Source organism: Vulpes lagopus, chromosome 1 (assembly GCF_018345385.1).
Source record: "Vulpes lagopus strain Blue_001 chromosome 1, ASM1834538v1, whole genome shotgun sequence".
NCBI lineage: Eukaryota > Metazoa > Chordata > Mammalia > Carnivora > Canidae > Vulpes > Vulpes lagopus.
Window position 1 is genome coordinate 52617938 of NC_054824.1, and position 14327 is coordinate 52632264.

The following is a 14327-nucleotide window of genomic DNA, read 5'->3' on the forward strand; positions in this document are numbered from 1 at the left end:
GTATTTATCTGATCCACCTACTTCTCTGTATTCTCCCTGCTAACCTACCATTCAACCTGTTATCTTTTACCACCTTTACCACTAGAATAATTTCCTCTGTAGGATCCTTGGCTTCCATTCCACCCCTTTCCATTCCAATCTGAAGGGATTACTTTAAACACCTGAATCTGATTGTCTAAAATCCTGTACACCAAACACTGTGTCCCTGCTGCCCCACTTCATCGCCTGTCCTACTTGACCTCAGTGTGCTGTGAGTTACAGTTCTGTACCCACCACTAGCACCCCTCCCATCCTTGCAAATGCACATGGGAGACTCTCAACCAGGGGACCTTCCGCATAGGTCTGTAGACAGCCCAGACCAGGACTGAGCCCCACTTGTACACCTTGGTGTCATCTCAATAACATGCCCTTTAATGGATTTCCCATCTCTCTGTTCCCAGTTTCCTTGCTCCTTGCCCTGGCTTCCTGGAATCACCTCCCAAATAAACTACCCATACCCAAGTCCTTGCCTCAGGCTCTGCTTTCAGGGGAACCCAAACTATAACAGCTTGCAATATCCTATCAATTTTAGGATCAAGCCCCCAGTTGTTTTTTTCTAAGATTTTATTTATTTATTCATGACAGACACAGAGAGAGAGGGAGAGGCAGAGACACAAGCAGAGGGAGAAGCAGGCCCCATGCAGGGAGCCCAACATGGGACTCGATCCCCGGTCTCCAGGATCACACCCCGGGCTGAAGGCAGCGCTAAACTACTGGGCCACCAGGGCTGCCCAAGCCCCCAGTTTTGTTTTTTTTTCACTTTTTTTTTTTTTTTTTACTTTTTTTTAAATTTATTTATGATAGTCACACAGAGAGAGAGAGGCAGAGACACAGGCAGAGGGAGAAGCAGGCTCCATGCACCGGGAGCCCGATGTGGGATTCGATCCCAGGTCTCCAGGATCACCTTTGGCCCTGGGCCAAAGACAGGTGCTAAACCGCTGCGCCACCCAGGGATCCCAAGCCCCCAGTTTTTAATGTGATCTTCAACTTGCTACATCACTTGGCCGCTCCCTCTTTTCTTCAGTCTGATGTCTCACTACCACCCTACCAATATCATTTCCACCACTTTGGCCTTTTGGCTTCTTGAACTCACCAGATACCTTTCTGCCCCTAGTCTTCACATGATATTCCCTGCCTCCCGCCTCGATGGGCTAAATTCTGCAGAACCTTCAGGTCTTAATAGAAACATCACCTCATTCTAGGAGTGCTCCCTGATACCTCAGACTAAATTAGGTCACTTTGGCGTCTGCTGTCACCATGCCCTATGCCATTCCTTCCCAGCACTCAACACAGAAAGTGATGATGAATTGCCTGCCTTCCTGCTGCAATGTCAGTTCCACGAGGGATGCCCTTCTCATTGTTGTATCTCTAGTGCCTGACAAAGGCCCTACCATACAGGAAGGGCTAAACAATATTTGGGTATGCACAAAGGAATTGGTCACTCTACCTGCAGATATGTGACACTGGGGACAGAGTGTGAGAGCGAGGTGGAGAAATGGATTTTGGCCTCTTATTAGCCAGCAGAGAGACCTTGGGGAAAATCTTTTGATTTCTCAGTTTCATCATTTCCTCCCTTGTCCCATCTATTTCCTGGGGCTAATGGAAGAGTCCAGTGAGACCATGTGATTGCAGTGCAGTGAACAATATAACTAGAAACTTGGATTTCTGGTTCACCCATCGAGTTCTCTTTCTCTCCCCTCAGGCCGTAGGCCAGGGTTGGCCACATAGTAGATATTTCAAGCTTTGCAGGCCATATGGTCTCTGTCATAACTCAGTTCTGCTGTTGTGTAAAAGCAGCCATAGGCCATGTAGAAATGAATGAGTGTGGTTGTATTCCAATAAAACTCTTTATGGAAACTGAAACTTAAATTTCATAAAATTATCATCATCATAAGATCGTACTCTTCTTTGTTTTCCCCAGGTATTTAATAATATAAATGTCATTCTTAGCTCATGGGCTACACAGAAAGATAGTGAGATAGCGTTGGCCTGTGGGTCATAATTTGCCAACCTCTATACAGGAGGGTCTAGAACTGTGTTGTCCAATAGGATAATACATAACCATATGACATTTAAATTTAAATTTTATTAAAAATTAAGTTCCTATGTTATGCTAGCCATAGTCCAAGTACTCAATATCCATATATGTGTAGTGTAGTGGCTACCATACTAGATACCACAGAGCATTACCATCAATACAGAAAGTTCTGTTGGAGAACTCTAGTCTAGATCAAAAAAAGCCTGAGGGATTTGCCTCCAAGGCAAGGTTAGCCAGTTAATGATAGAGCAAGACAGCAGGGGAGGTTTCCTTGCACTGTACTGCACCACCTCTGCTGGAAAATTTTGCGATGTAGACTTGATCACACTGCCAGATTTTAAAATGAATGTTGTTTTGGGTAGTATAATGTTTGGTAGAAATTGAAACCAACTTTAAGCACTATTCAAGAGTTTCAGGTCAAAAACATTTGTTTTTGGTTTCTTTGTTTTTTTGAATTTTTTAGTTAAGTTTTGAATTGTTCCACCCTCCACCTCTCCAGAATGGAAATATTTTAAACAAGAAAGTTTAGCCTGTTACTTGGAATAAGCATGCTATTTGTTTCTTTGTTCTCTTTTAGAATGAAAAGAAAGTTTTATTCCTGGGAGGAATGCATGAACCTTCGGGAGGTTAAGGTATTTATTAATACACTGGGGAATAATTTGTATGTAGTTGATTAAAATAGCTTTATACATGCTTAGACATACGGTTGATAGAGTTAGTCATTTTGCTTGAATTGTTACACTGATGCCCACAAAAGGGGGCAAATGACAACATCATATAGTTAATAGCTCAAAGTAGAAGATTGCTCTCCTATTATATTAGTGAATATACTTTTTTAAACTTTGGTATAGTACTGTTAACTAAACCACAGATTTATTTCAGTCTCAAGCATTTCCCACTAATGCCCTTTCCCTTTCCAAGTGTGATGAAATACACATATAAAATTTACCATATTACAGATTTGTAAATTCACCATTCAGTGGTGTTAAGTACGTTTGTATTGTACGGTCATCACCTCCATCCACCTCCAGAACACTCTTCATCTTACACACCTGAAACTCTGTACCCATAAAACAACAACCACCACCACCACCACCCGCCCCGTGACCCCTCTACCCCTACCCTCAGCAACCGCCATTCTACTTTTTGTGTCTATGAATTGGACTGTTCCAGGTACTTCATATATGTGGAATCATACAGTATTTCTTCTTTGTGCCTGGCTTATATCACTTTGCATCATGCCCTCAAGGTTCCTATCATAGCCTGTGTCAAGAGTTTCCATCCTTTTTAAGATGAAATCTTATTCAGTTGTAGGTATATGCCACGTTTTGTTGATCCATTCATCCATTGATGGACACTTGGGCTGCTCCCACCTTTTGGCTCTTCTGAACCTACCCATTTCTTTAAGCTCTTCCTTTCTACTGGCTCCTTCTCTTCAGTCTATAAATAAATATATGTGCCCGCCACCCTCCCTGATGAGTTCCAGCCCCCTTCCCGTGGAAGCTTCTACCCCTTGCCTTGCCTACCCTAGCAGACCTTGTCCCAAGCCCTCACTCCCTGACCTGCATTGATTTCCCGTGTGGCCGAAGCAGGCATCTGCCTCTGCAGCTCTATGGGAGCCACGTACTCAAAGTCATGAGTTGCCAAGTCCAGTTTGTTTTCTTAGGCATTTTCTTGCCTGCAATGTTGGGTGCTGTCCCCTCCTATGGCTGTGGGACTCTGCTTTTTGCCCCACTGACATGTGGCTTTCTTGCCTTTCACCAAACGCTCTGTAGTTCTCCCTTGAAATAGCAATGACTTCTCGCATTCTGCCCTTAGCGATTTTCTCCTTTGCTCTGAATCTCCAACGAGTAATTTCATTTACTTTCCTCACTTCAGTGGGCTCATCAAATCTTTTATCCTTCGTAAGCATTAGATCAGGGGTTAACAAATGGCCACATCCCGCTTAAGTGCAATTTTGTTGGAACACAGCCATGCCCACTTGTTTATGTGTTGCCTATGGCTGATTTCATGCTTTGATGGCAAAGTTGAGTAGTTGAGACAGGGACCATAAGACCTAGAAAGTCTAAAATATTTATTATTTGTCCCTTTAAGAAGAATTTGTTGACACCTACTTTAGGTCCACAAATCTACCTGCTTAGTGGATATCAGTGCCTGAACTTTCTAGAATGTCTGCCAGTGCTCCCCCAGTGCTCATATATTCTCTCTGTTAATGAACATTCACCCAGTCACCCAGAAACTGCAGGTGGCTTGTGTGACCTTACTTCCTCTGCATCTCATCCACCTTTTGTGCTGCCCCCAGAATAATCCTCGCGACATTCAGCTGTTCACACAGTACCTACAATTTACTGAGACACTACTATGAGCCAGGCAGCACATGCACTGTCTTATTTCATCCTCACAACTACCCCATGAGGAAGATGTTAGTATCTTGGACTTGCTGCTGAAAACAGCTGACACCCAGAGACTCAAGCCACTTGCTTGTGGTAAATACAACTCTAAGCCACAAAGCTTGGTTTCAGACCCATGTTTGTCAGGCTTCCATGGCATATATACCTGGCATCCAAACAGTGTCTTCCCTGCCCACTTCCTCCATCAAAGTCTTCTGGATAAGCTTCCTTTGGAAACAAACTGGGACAGTTCTCATCTCTCAGGCACAGACCATGCCATTCCACTCATGCACCCATACCTAAGAAGGACTTCTCTCCTGACACACCCATTCCCTCCCATTGACTTCATCTAGATGCCACTCTTCCTTCAAATCACATTGTGAATGATATTCATTGGCCACTCAGAGTTTGCTGATTACTCCTTCTTGAAAACATGTCTAATGTTCCTTGTTGCTGCCATTCTCTTGACCTTAATAAAATCCTCCTCATTCTGTTCTGTGGATTTTGTATTCATGCCCTGTCTTAATTAGGCTATTTGCCTCTTACAGGCGAGGACTGTGTCTCATGCCCCAGGGTACCCTTGAAGAGAAGTACTTTGTAGTTTTGTTTAATCGCTAAGAACCTTCCTCCAAGTGGGGATAAACAGTCCCCATTTGGACTGCTGACCTGGGTCTAATTTGCTATTTGTGCTTCTCAGCTCTGTCCTGCTTCTTCTCGTAAGCCTTTCCTGTGCCAAAAGAAGATGCCTTCTTCCTGTAAAATGAGTCACATGAAATCTCCCACACAAAATTCATCCCTTTTACATTAAGCTAATATAGACTTCACTTGTCCATGAGGCTCACTCAGAAACAAGAACTACGAGCCCTTAGACTTGAGCCAGTGATTCATGCTCACAACATATGTCAGGCCAAATGTGGAAGGTACTGTCTCTGCTCCTTGCCTGAACCCTTCTCTTGAAAAGCTTAAAAACCTACTTCATTTTTCTCTGACTACCCTTGCTTATTCTGCTGTTCATCCACTGGACATCTCAGCGATTGCTGTGATGCATTTTAAGCAAATAGAAAAGATGCCTGCAGGGGTAAATACTTAGAAGTTAAGCAATGTTTTTGTTTGTTACTCATGGAGAACCTGGAATCCAACCTAATTAAAACAAGTAATCAGCCTGGTTGGGTCATTCTTGAAGGATCTGGCCTTCCCTTCCATTGAAGATTTCCTGCCAGAGAAGCTCCTCCTTGGCAAGAGTTTGTCTTTCAAGAAAGAGGTTCCAGAAGAGTTTCATTTTATTCTCATTCACTGACCATTTCCGGTCTGTTCCTGGCCCCTTGAAGTAATTCAATCATATCACAGCAGCATTCCCAAGCTCTGATTCCTTGCTTGGGTGCATTATTACTGAGTATCCTTCTAGATTGGGATATTCATGTTCAGCTTTTTGTCTTCAGCCGTTGCATTTATTTTATAAAAGGAGTATTCTTTTTAAGGAAATTCAGAGATAAAGAGGGTTTTACAGTGAATTATTGTCTGAGTCACTTCTCTGTGAGGGAAAGGCTTTGGAATTAAAGGGTTCATCCCGCTGGCCAGCGACCCTTTGAGGTTCCTTTGAAGGAGACTGTTAATCAAATTCTGACCATCTGGTGAGCAAAGCAGCAGTTTCTCTGGCTGCTGTACATGAACAGGATCCCTGCTCACGAATACAAAAGTATATTTATCCATCAACAGAACTAATGATGCAAACAGAAAAAAGTTTATACATAGTTGTATTCATGTGGATGTGGCAGGTAGAGGGAAACTGCACATGCACAAGGATAAAGAATCAGGTCATGCTCTGTTTTCTGAGCCACCCTCTTGTTTCTCATCACCCGCCTGACTCTTTTGCCTTTGCTGACTTTTGCCTTTGCTGTCCTTTGGAAGCAGAGCTCTTTCTCCCCATCTCACCTCAGGGGGTGCTTTGCAATGAGATCGCTCCTCTTCCTCCTTTCTCTTTTAAAACTCACACTAGTGGCGGGGGGATGGGCTAAATGGGTGATGGTATTAAAAAGATCCCTTGTTGGGATGAGTACTGGGTGTTGTATGTGAGTGATGAATCACTAAATACTACTCCTAAAACCCAATACTACACCATGTATGTTAACTAACTTGAATTTAAATAAAATTTAGAAAAATAAAATTCACATTGTAAGGACTGCTGTGTGCCTCATGGACACACATGATTCAGATGGAAATTGAGAGCCTCAGGCTATAAGCCTCTGTCTATTTGAACAATTTCTTGTTCAAAGGGCCTGTGGACTGTTGGCTGGTCATCTCAGTCCCAAGCAGCTGCCTCCTCAGATACTAGAACAATCAAAGCTTTAGCTTCCCATTGGTTCCCTTCTGGCCATTTTCATGGCATGAATTCCATCATCTGGAGGGAGTGCACCCTAGATAGCCCTGGCCCGTTGCCTGGTGCAGGAGGCAGCCAGAAATCCCTGTGATGGTCAAGTACTTCCTCTCTAGTCAGCTAATCGAAATAGTTTTTCTACATAAAGTTATTATTGACTTCAGAGAAATACCACTTACTAAATTGTCAATAAAATGGGATTTGTGGCATTTCTATGGTTCTAGAATCAGATGTTTCTTCCTAAGTATATATGCGATGACTTTTCTTTTTCAACAACAGATTTTCTCTAATTTTTTGTTTTTCTCTCTTGCCTTTTTCAGTCTTTAAAGAAGCTCAACCATGCCAATGTAGTAAAATTAAAAGAAGTTATCAGGGAAAATGATCATCTTTATTTTATCTTCGAGTACATGAAGGAAAATCTTTACCAGCTCATTAAAGAAAGGTACTGTTTGGTCATCATGATCTTAGAAATAAGTATTGCAAAGTGGATATGTTTTCTTTTGGCGATTGTGTATCACCATCCTGATGTTTAGGCTTCACTGTTTAAAGCTGCCCATTAGATGCGGGGCCCAAACCACATTCCTACTTTGGAGGCCTCGTGATAGTTTTCATAAAAGCTACTTTCAATGCAGCCATTTTCATTTTTCAATGGGTTATTCACCCAGAGAAGCTCGGAGATTGAACAGATACTCCACAGCTCTCTATTTCTGCAAGGACATATGGGCAGAACAATTTCAGGTCAGAGTGTGATGGCTTCATTTATTTTGAGAGCTCCATTGAAAACTTGGAGGTTTATTGTATTTCCTTTCCTGCTGCTGTGCTCAGGGGCTTGTGTGCTAAGAAGAGGAAACTAACAACCACCTTACCTGTTCTGGTCATTTTGAACTTTGAAAGTGAGTCAGTCACATGGAACCTCATGGTCATATTTTCTTAGTGGCAAGTGAGTGCCATTCACAACTTCTCTCTGAGTGAATTCAGTGAACAAATATGGTCTTCATCGTCACTAACAATAGTGAAGCTGTATGGTCTGCCCAACCAGGGGCAATGCGGCACTGTCCATCACATTCTATGAGGACTTTGTCTGGAAGACCTCAGATTTTCCCTGTTAAAATGTGTTAAAGTTTTATTTTATTTTATATTATGGAGAGAGAAGTTTTTTTTATATGATAGATTGGAGGGATTGAGGGGGGTGGTGACTATAAAATTTTTAATCTTCTTTGTAACGTAACTGAATATACCAGTAAGCAATACACAAGTGTTTACAAGGTAACTATCTCATATGGACAAATGGTTGTTTTTCTTTGATCTTTATTATCAAAGGATCTGATCAAATTATGTATGACCAAATATTTTCTTAAATACTTACTATATAACCAGAAGAATAGGAACACGGGGTATTTGTTTTCATATGTAAATCTAGATTTATAACTTTTTTCCTCCTCTGCCCCAAACAGAAATAAGTTGTTCCCTGAATCTGCTATAAGGAATATCATGTATCAGATATTACAAGGACTTGCATTTATTCACAAACACGGTAGGTAATTGGAGTATTGTGCTTTTTAATAGTGAAATGTTGTCGTCACATAGAAGATATAGGTAGCATCAGGCTCTTTTTTGTGACTGCCTCCCAGAAGAGGTTGATGGCTTAAGATGCTGACAATGGGGTTTGGGATCTATTCTCTTTCATATTGACTTCTGAATTTTTCTCATTATTTATATTTGCATGTTCTTAATCCTTAGGGTTTAACATTAAGCTCATTGGTTATAGATCTAAAAGTTATTACTGCCCATTATCTGGTGTATCAATAAGACACCTCAGATTAGAATTCAGAGAAATTTCACTTATTTAATCTACTACTACTGCTTCGCTGTGGCTTCTCATTTTCCTGATGTACTAGATTTCAGTTCAAATGCATGCAAAAATGGCCTAACAAAATTGATTCAAAACAGGAAAATAAAATCAATTAAGAATTAGCAAAGAAAAATAAAGACAAAACAATATATGGATATAGCAGAGGTGAAAGTTAATCTGCAAAATGCATGTCAGCAAATTCTATTTAAGTCAAAGAAATAGGCTACAGATTTGATTCTGAACTGGCTTTCTGACAATGCAAAATGTGAAACATGACCGGTTGCATCCAACCTAGCTCCCCCCCCCCCCCCCCGCCACAACCCACCTACCCCCAGTAAAAACAGTCTGGTTGCCCAAGAGAAGCAGTACTATTTTTGGCTTGGAACTAAGACCAGAGAGGTTTCTCTCATGGATCCTTCTGGAGGAGACAGTATATAATGTGATTTCATGGTAAACAGTGACAGGTTACACTGGGCAGTTTCATGTCATATCCCTCATTATAGGCCGGTTACATCACCTGATCAGAGAAAGTAATCCCTACTGGGGCCCAGTAGGATTCACTGTAGAAATGGTCTAGGTAGTCCAAGGAGAAATTTAGAATATCTAGAGGAGTGCATGGCCATGAACCCTTTGGGAAATCCTCCAATACTGTTGTCCTTAGCAGAGCTTTTGAAAGGTGTTGAGTAGCAATGACTCTGAGGCTATATTTTCCATCAAACACCTGGGGTATTACTAAATCTCTGCTGCTAACTAGATGCAGACCCACCTTGCGAACACAGCCATGAAGTGGATATGTCCACCAGTGAAACAGGGAGTCCCCTATGGGGGTCATTCAAAGTCACTTTAACTTTATAGACAGATGGGCTAAGCAGTTGCACAAGCAGAACGCCATTCACCCCCAGCCTAAAGATGTTGTTGCCATTGCAAATATTGCATCAACAGGTGAGTTTCATTACCCAATAAGGAAACTGGGCGGAAGCCCTTTGATAATACAGTCAGTACAGATTTGACATATTGGCAGTGAGTGGAAAAGACACCGTGCCAAAGCTGGTGGTGTGATTAACCTCTAAGTAGCCTCTCAGGGGCTAAATGAAACATAGACAGATAGAGGCTATCTGGGCAAATCCATGTCAGCCTCAGGTACATGCTAAATTATCAGTGAGTAATATACAACACTGAGTCCACTTGGGAACCAATTCTAATAAAAAGTTTTTAGTAAATGGTTTAGTAAATGGTCAGCCTGATTTCTGTTGGCATCAACAGAGCCTTCGGTCACCAGAATTCACAAGGGATGTTTCATGTGAAACATGAAAAACGGGTATGGTATCTAAGGGATAAATAGGGGGAGAAGGATACTTATTAGATTCAAGAACCCAGCAAAACGAAGTGATGAGAAATCAAAGAGATTCTCGAAAGAGAAAGTCAGCCAGAATGTTTTCACACAGAGATGGTCATAGTGTCTCAGTTCCTTGGGCTGTTTCCTCAGTCCTGGAAACTGAGTAGTGGACCCAAAAGAAAGTTAGTATTCATTAGGCTTTCTCTTCTCTTCCTTTGGTTGCTTTTCATGAGACTCGGGTATTCGTTGCCAGAAAGGACTTGTAGTCTTTTACCTGGGTCTCTACCTAATCTTATCAAATGAACACACATATTCACACATGTACGTCACATATATGCATACATATCTACATGTATACATGCCCACATACCTGCATACATCCTGCTCCCCCCCAATACATGCACACACCCAAACCCACAAATGGCATGTATATGTGTGCACACACAATCCATATTTGTATCCAATAATGTAGCATCCAGATACTGTTGTGACACCACTGCTCTTTGAAACTCTGGACTGTCAGTTTCCCCCCACATGCCTTGGACACTCAGATCATGTATGAAGGCGATAACAGGAGAAGGCTCAGGTCATGAAGAAAGTCATAAAAACCTCTGCTTTTACAACCCAGCACTGTTGCTATTACCAAAGATTTTTGCGGGCACTGTTCCCCAGCTGTTAAGTGCCCAGTTGTAATTTGAGTTTAATAACATTTCATCTGTCACCTTACTTATTTCCTTTCCAATTTCTCAGTTAGAAAGGACAGATGGTATCTGTTCCTTCCAAAGAAGAACCTGACGTTCAAAGAGGTTTAAAGGCCTGCCAAAGGCCCCACTGCAACAAAGTAGTAGAGTGGAGATTAGCTCAGGTATCTGATGCTTTACCAGAAAATCCTGTCATTTCTCAAAGAGAACAAGAGAATAAGAGGTGAACAAAATAGTGATAATAATGGTAGGTGGGAGGGATCTTAATTTTACAGGTCCTATCCCATTTTTATTGACAAGTGATTTTCAGAAACTTTATAAAGGTTTTTATATGGTATTGATTTGCCTTTGTTTAAGTGCACATGTAACTCCATACTACCCCTTTCTTCCAGTAATGGAAAAAAAAATCATCTAAAGTACTTCACACACAGATTTGTCTTGTTAGCTTGTTCTCACTGCGAGAAGGTGCATTCTGGCCCTAGGGAGTAGACTCCTTTGAGAGGGGAGAACAGCGCTGCAGGTAGTTGCTATGGCCATAGTTCATGTCACCGAGTACTTTCCCCCCACAGGGAATGAAAACATGACTCCACTTGGTGCTGATTGAGCAATGCCAAAGCATATGTACTTTGCTGGAATTGAATAATTAACGCAAACTGCATTCGTCCTTGACCTGCCCTTAGAAATGTCCAGCTCACACTTACCCGTGCAGGCAGTCAGAAATGCCTCACGTGGCTTGGAGGACAATGTTTTGCCCCAAGAAGTGATTCTCTGCTTCTGTGTTTCACCACTGTCTTGCCGTGCATGACCTTGAGTCACCCCTTGGTCTGTGTGTTGCTGTCCTGTTGGTCTTCTTGATAAAAACATTATAGGTTTCAATTCAGTGATATCTGTGAAAGTAACAACTTCCATAGCAGGAAGATATGCTATATAAATTCATCGTGTTTAAATATTCCCTGGTTATTTCCATATATTCATATCAGGTTCATCATTAGCAGAATGTAGTAGATGGGAGAAAGCCTGCTTTGTGGCTTGATGTTTTCCTTGCCCAAGGGTTGTTAATGAAAAGTAAGCACAACACAGTTTCTGCCAAGATGAAAAAAGAAAATCCCTCTATTATTTGACTGGCATGGGGTACCCTGAAATGAAATTGAAGGTCTGTTCCTGTCTTCTGGAAACCAAACAGTTTTGAACGGGAAGATTCTTATCTTAATAGCACTTTGCTGTTGTGTGGTGTCTGAATGAACCATCTGTAAGGGTTTCCATTATGAATCAGAAGCCCAGAGGAAGAAGTAGGCTCATTGTTACAAGCTCCAGTGCACACATCAGCAGAACATGTACCTAGCTAATAATTGGATTGGAGCTTAGCAGCACCTCCTCCTCACAGGTGAAGTGCATGACTAGCTTTGTAGGCATTAATTCTTATATGCAAAAAATGGAGCTGTGTCTGCCTGCCCCCCTATTGGAAGGATAAATGAGAGGATTCATACTACAAATAATGACAAGGTCTTGCAAGGTGCCAGTGTGCCAGATATGGCTCTAAAACTTTTACAAAACTAACACATTGAATCCTACAAAACAAGCTGTTAAGGTTTTCTTTTTACAGATTGGGAAAGTGAGGCACAGAGAGATTACATGATTTTTCCAGACAGAGAACAGAATTGAGATTTGAGGGCAGCCCCGGGTGGCTCAGCAGTTTAGCACCACCTTCAGCCCAGGGCATGATCCTGGAGACCTGGGATCAAGTCCCGCGTCAGGCTCCCTGCATGGAGCCTGCTTCTCCTTCTGCCTGTGCTTCTGCCTCTCTCTCTCTCTCTCTCTCTCTGTCTTTCATGAATAAATAAAATCTTAAAAAAAAAAAAAAGAATTGAGATTTGAAATTGGGCAACCTTATTGGTCTGCACACATAACCATTCTGCTGTATGGCCTCTCATATGGAAATCATAATATTTTGTTAAAATAGAGATGAAAAATAAATGTACACAATGTGAGGGTCTTATAGTTTTAATTACGAAGGAATAGAACTTATAAGACTGATAATAACTAATTTAGTAATGAAGAAAAACAGACATATTTATGAATGTTTCCTAGTTACAAAAGGCTTATCCTCAAATACAGTATAACAAACAGCACCTGTCAAACAATATTTGTCAAAATGCCACCTGACAGATACAGTTTTCATTAGTCATTTTTAAGGATCTGTTTTGCAATTCATTTTTTTCCTAGTCTTGTACCTCTGATTGTTTCAGGTCCAGAGTATGATCTATAGAATGTGAAGCTACTTATACAGATATATGGGGAACTAGAATCTTCATTCTCCTCGGTTTATGAGTACATCTGTTCTAGTAGGATTAAAGAGGGGTTAGCAGTGAGGGAAAGGATAAAGCTTGACCAATGTGAGGAGGTGGTCTGTGCTCATATCCTGTGGTGGAAGCAAGGTGCAAGATCCAGAGCGTAAGAGTGATACTTGTATCATAGTACAAGTCAGTGTGATAGGATGAACTGAGCAAGGATAAGATGCAAGTTTGTTGAGGTGGGTGTTATAGATGGTGGCAGAGGGAGCTCGCGATGAGGCTTGGACGCTAGAGGACAAATGACTCATTTTGAGAGAAAGGCCACATGAGTTTGGAAATAATAATTTATTTAGCCCAACTAGATGAGAAAGAGGGAGTCTAAGAGGAGAAATAGTGTTGGTATGTATTGAGAGGACTAGAACCACAAATCAAGATTTAACTATATGAATCCTGAGAGGGCCAGAGTACAGCTCAACAGTACAGTAGCTCTAGCACATTTCTGGTAGGACTATGAATAATTAACCACCCCCCACCATCACCAACCACTGACTCACTTTTCCCATCTGTTCAATAAGAAAATGATGCTTGCCATTTCTCTTTTTCACTGGTGTGTTTTTAGTGCTCTGAGTTTTTAGGAAGAGAGGCCATGGTCCCCACAGTTCATATATTTTCAGGGTCAGAGGAGTTTTCCTGCATGTACTGACAAAAGATCACTCTCTGGTAACTGTTTCTGTCTTTCCACTTTCTTAAGCCAATTCCAAGAGGCAGCTTACAACCAGGCCTTCTGGTTGCTGGAGGGTGTTCTGAGGAACAGAGGGTCCAAGCATGATGACTCAGTTATACTGAGTCTTAGAAACCACCCACTCTGGTGTGTATTGATCATCTTTATTTAATCCATCTGATAATAAGCCATCCAAACTTGTCCTCATCAGAAAATTCTTCTCTTGGGATGCCTGGGTGGCTCAGTGGTTTTATCACCTGCCTTTGTTCCAGGGCGTGATCCTGGAGTCCCGGGATCGGGTCCCACATCGGGCTCCCTGCAGGGGGCCTGCTTCTCCTTCTGACTGTGTCTCTGCCTCTCTCTTTCTCTGTGTCTCTCATGAATAAGTAAATAAAGTCACGAAAGAAAAGAGGAGAAAAAAGAAAAGAAAAGAAAAGAAAAGAAGGAAAGAAAGAAAAGAGAAAGAAAGAAAGAAAAAAAGAAAGAAAGAAAGAAAGAAAGAAAGAAAGAAAGAAAGAAAAGAAAGAAAGAAAATTCTTCTCTTTTATTTTAAAGGCCACCCTTGACTAATACTGAATTACCTTT

At 41.6% G+C, this 14327-nt stretch overlaps 1 protein-coding gene across 3 annotated transcripts in view; it reads left to right on the top strand.

The window, feature by feature from the left end:
* CILK1 (ciliogenesis associated kinase 1) overlaps positions 1 to 14327 on the top strand; it is a 57319-nt gene that overhangs the window by 21522 nt on the left and 21470 nt on the right. For all 3 annotated transcript variants that reach the window (XR_005988807.1, XM_041760794.1, XM_041760803.1), the window contains exons 3-5: positions 2655 to 2709; positions 7162 to 7283; positions 8296 to 8375. Coding sequence is in view for 2 of the 3 variants with exons in the window: in XM_041760794.1 (XP_041616728.1) it covers positions 2655 to 2709; positions 7162 to 7283; positions 8296 to 8375 (257 nt within the window). In the remaining variant the exon portion in view is untranslated. The remainder of the gene's footprint in view (positions 1 to 2654; positions 2710 to 7161; positions 7284 to 8295; positions 8376 to 14327) is intronic.